The sequence below is a fragment of the Nanorana parkeri genome, unplaced genomic scaffold (assembly GCF_000935625.1).
Source record: "Nanorana parkeri isolate BGI_ZX_2015 unplaced genomic scaffold, ASM93562v1 scaffold186, whole genome shotgun sequence".
NCBI classification, from domain to species: Eukaryota; Metazoa; Chordata; class Amphibia; order Anura; family Dicroglossidae; genus Nanorana; species Nanorana parkeri.
The window spans coordinates 1,829,391-1,834,110 of NW_017306454.1; the positions used below are offsets into that span (position 1 = coordinate 1,829,391).

Below are 4,720 nucleotides of genomic sequence, written 5' to 3' on the forward strand. Positions count from 1 at the left end.
CATACACACCATAGAAATTGTTGACTTTTTCAACATCTTTGAGAAGATAAGCATCAGCTCTTCATTCATACCGTGCCTACAGATAAAGACGATAAACCTAAATAGAAAAATACAAGGAAATACAATAGCTATGATTCCCGGTCGAATGTGGTTCAGATTATTACCACGTTGAAAGCCTTTGATCACCCGACCGCGCTGACCGAGTGCTTGCAAATTACAACTGAAAGCCAAAATCCATAACGCAGGGCTGGTACAGGTACAGGGTACGGATAGTACACCCTTACCGGTGGGGGAGAAGGACTGTTTGCCAAAAGATAAGTATAGTGGGGGAAAGAGGGGGCCATATTTTAGCGGGTAATCCTATTTTCACAAATTACTTAGGAAAGTAAGCTTACCCTTAAAATGCCTTGTGTGCGAGAGAGAGTTACTGCCACAATAGGGCACACAGTGAAATGGGGCAGCACTCAACACACAACGACTGCAGGTGGTAAAGTTAGCGGGTTGGTTTTAATTTTTACTTTATTTTTATTAGTTTTTTTTACTTTATCACGTTTTAAAATGTTTATTTTAATATTTTTTTTGTTAACTTTTTGTGCTATCACACAGGGGTCAACAAACCCATATGCGATAGCGTTTGGAGGTGACAGGTTCTCTTTATGGAGCACACCCTCCAATACAGGAGATAGAGCACAGCATTGTGTTCGATCCTCTGTGCAGCCTGGTTTGTGACAGCTGCGACCGGAAGGATGTAACTACAGCGCTCCTGTCTCACTGATTAACAGACATTCTCTGGTCGGTTCCCCACTCTCCCATTCTGAACTCATTGCCGTGGTCCGGGTCCCCCAGGAGAGTGGGGGACCCCTAAAACCATAAATGGGGGGTGGGGGGCGAAAAGCCAACGGGACGGACAAGCTGGCCGCTACAAGTGATCTGGGTGGCTGTAAAAAACTAGCATCGGCTCTACATTTAGTCCTTTTTGCCCCCAGCAGAGCTAAATGTAGGAAAAAGAAAAAACCCGCATTAGGAATCCCGCACCCCTGCAGTTGTTTTCAGGTTCTCCTAAAATGCTGTCCTCAGTTTGCAGAAAACATTTCTGCTATTAGGCTCCGTTCACACATGAGCGGTTTTCCGCACATATTCGGGCGTACGAATATGCGCGGAACCGATCAAAAAACTTTTTTTTTAAAGTGCATTGTTCAGACTATTGCGGGGACTGTGCGGTACAAAACCAGCAAAATAGTCCACGCACGGTCTCAGGGGCGGTTTCCGCGCGTTCAAAGCTATAGTAATAGCCGCAAACGAGCGGAATCCGAGCAGATGTAAAGATTTTAGCGTTTTCGTGCCGAAACGCAAACGCTATATGTGAATTGAGCCCATCTTTTTTTGATTAGTCTTCACCACGTTGTTCCAGGTGTCCTGGACTTTGCCTATATGTTCAATGGCATACCGTAATTGTGCTCTAATGTTCTTTTATTGGACAGTAAAGGCTTTTTCTGGACATACCTCCCGTGCAGGTTGAATTGGTCCAACCTCTTTATGACCGTAGATGTATGCACTCTAACCCAAACTTCTGCCAGAGTTACCTGAGCCCTCCACAATGAAATGTTGGGGTTCTTGCAGGGTTCTTTTAGTATAGAACAGTCAGCTCTTGGGCTGAACTTGCTGGGCCGGAAAATTAGCAGCCCTTTCGAAATCTACGTCACTTGTAGATTAAATTTTCCTTACAGTGGAATGTTTGGTTTCAGTTTATTTGCCGTTCTTTTTAAATCCCTCGCCAGACTCATTGGCATCTTGTCTTTGAGAAGCTCTGTTGATCTTGGCACGATAACACCAACACATGTCAATAGAGAACACCAGACCCGAGATGTCTGAGCTCTAAATAAGACCGGTTCCACCTGCATACTCCCTAAGGAGGTTCTAATAGATGGCCCCCGAGCTGGAACACCGGGTTCTAATTTCATGGACATGAAGTGGTGGCAAATGTAGGGGTGTACTTACTTTTTTTTACACATGACAAATCTGTATTTAAAGTCAATTTATTTCATGTAAACTCCATGTCAGTTGTGTGTGACCTCTGTTCAAGCATTCCAGCATGCAGAATAGTCAATGTTTATTGACTTCACAGGTGTCACATCATCAGAGCGACGTTTCGGAAAAGCAAAGTCCCTTCCTCAGGCAAAACAGATAATTAGAGCATCTTTGGACTTATATTGCGGAGGCATCCGCGGTCATTTCAGCACCCACCCTACAATTAGTTTTTGTTTTTTTTATCCGGTCAGGAGTGCGATGGGTGTGTATGTATTTTGATCTGCTCAAGCATATCACGACTATCTGTAGGAACTATTTGAAAGAAGATCTAATGTTTTTCCTGTCAAAATGTTAAAACGTCAACCAATTTTCATGGGGTGTACTTACTTTTTCACACAAATGTACATAATACTACATAATTTATCGTACAAATGGCTGTATATTTATACGATATATACTTGATATATATATACACACATATACATATATATACACATATACATATATATATATATATATGACACACACAGCTTACTAGCACACAAAAAATATATAATTCAGGGAAATGTACTGTACACTGCATGGTATATATCTATATCATGCAACCATGAGTATAGTACATCTTAATGTATGATATCTATATGGATATACACTATAGAGCCATCTGTACATATGTCTACAATCATACAGTCATATGCAGAGAACATATCATGGTGATAGATATAGAGCATACAACCATGTGTACAGTACATGTTGTATCATATGCATGATCACACATGTGTAGAGCACATGACATCGTATCTTATCTATGATCACACGTCATTGTATCATATCTATATGACACTGTATGTGTCATTGGATCATATAGCCATGTGTCATTATAATCACAGATCATACAAGCATGTGTAGAGTACATGTCATTGTATCATAGATCATACAAGCATGTGTAGAGTACATATCATTGTACCATACATGCATGTGTCATTGTATCACACCCAGGCAGAGAGCACACAGGGGGTGATCGCCCTCTCCAGCCTCGTATCTCCATGCTCCGGGCTCCCTCCGCTCCCCCCGATCCGCGCACACACACACAGGGCTGCAGACTGACCCGGGGCCCCGGACACTTACCTGCCAGCAGCAGAGGACACGTGGGGCCCCTGGGAAGGACGAGGAGCCCCGCCGTGTGCCAATCAGAGCCGAGCACGTTGCCTGTAAGAGAGAAGGAAGAGCCAGAGTGACAATGACACTCACCCTTTGCATGGCCTTCAAGATCAGAGCCATCTCGTATCTGGGCATGGCGGTGGGCGGAAGACGGTCGGGGTCTGCGAACGAAGCCCAGACACAAGTGAGAGCGATCCGGTGTGTGAGCTTAGAGGAAGGGCAAAGATGACACCGGGAACCGCCTTCCTTCTCCTGCCGCCCGCCCCCTCCTCTGTGCACGGAGCCTGGCTGAGCACACACACCCCCTATGACGTATCACCCGTGCCGCCCCATCGAGTGTGCACACCCCCTACTATGACATCTCACCCGTCCCGCCTCATCGAGTGTGTACATCATCCATACTTCCAAACTGCCTATGTACGCCTCCTGGGATGTCACCCATACCGCCTTCCTGGCTGTGCATACCCCCCTACAATGTGTCTTCCTGTAAATGTATACATTGTGTGTACTGCTCTCCAGCCTATGTACTCCTCCTGAGATGTCACAAAGGGGTCTATGTATAAAAAGATGTGCGTAGTTATTCATCCAGCAAAACTACATGTACATTGGTTCTGTGAGAAATAGCCAGTTGTTGTGAGAATTGGGGAGAAATCGAATGTTCTTAGGCCCCAATCACACAAGGCGATTTGGGATGCCTGCGACACAAATGCCAGCTGTCCCTGTTCAGATGCAGCCACTATCCCCATTGAAGTTGATGACTGGGTGACAGTGGCTGCACCTGTGTCAGTCCACATGTAATCAGTGGCGGAACTACCAGAGTCGCAGAGGTCGCGGCTGCGACCGGGCCCTGGAGTTCCGCCATTTGTAGGGGGCTAGGACAGGAGGAAGGGGCCCCTGGTAACCACTGATTACCAGGATATTTATTATCCCGGTAACCGCTAATGTCAGTCCCGGGACCTCTTCCTCCTGTCCTGGGCCCTACATGCTTCACGCTGCTCCCCTCACCTTGTACCGGACGCAGCGTGAAGAATGATCCAGCTGGCGCTGCAGCCAATGAGTGGGAAGCGGTGCTATCCCCACCCCCCTCATCACACAGAACGCTGCCGAATAGAGAGCTACTGCGGACACGAAGGGGGAGATATAGGGAGCTGGGACTATGAAGGTGACGTGGGCAGGGCCGTCTTTAACGCAGGGCAAAAGGGGCGGTTGCCCCGGGCCCAGTCATTGCTGTGGGGCCCAAAGCAGCTGCCTTTTGAGCCTGCTAAAGATACACACGCAGCACCGTTCTGTTCACTATGCAATCGGCATTGGATAGTGTTGCTCCGCCCCTTCTGTACGCTGAGTAGCGTGACCGCATGATGTCTTACGCGGGGTCACGTCCCCCTCTGATGTCTCCTCCTATCTGCTCTGCAGGAGGAGGATGTTGCAAGAGGCGGGGGCGTGATGGGGGCATGGCGTGACTGTTAGGGGCGGGGGGGCCAGAGAAAATGTTTGCCCAGGGTCCAATCAATATTAAAGATGGCCCTGGACG

At 47.1% G+C, this 4,720-nt stretch overlaps 2 protein-coding genes across 3 annotated transcripts in view; both read right to left on the reverse strand.

Moving 5' to 3' along the window:
- The window catches only part of SLC5A3 (solute carrier family 5 member 3), an 18,907-nt gene extending 15,545 nt beyond the window's left edge, over window positions 1–3,362 (reverse strand). Inside the window, exon 1 of one of the 2 annotated variants that reach the window (XM_018555164.1) lies at window positions 3,280–3,362. The gene's annotated coding sequence lies outside the window, so the exon portion shown is untranslated. The other variant, XM_018555165.1, reaches the window with a different exon arrangement.
- The window catches only part of MRPS6 (mitochondrial ribosomal protein S6), a 57,322-nt gene extending 53,922 nt beyond the window's left edge, over window positions 1–3,400 (reverse strand). Inside the window, exon 1 of the mRNA XM_018555166.1 lies at window positions 3,280–3,400. Within this exon, the coding sequence (XP_018410668.1) occupies window positions 3,280–3,324 (45 nt within the window). The 5' untranslated portion in view covers window positions 3,325–3,400. The remainder of the gene's footprint in view (window positions 1–3,279) is intronic.
- Between the last annotated feature and the right edge of the window lie 1,320 nt (window positions 3,401–4,720).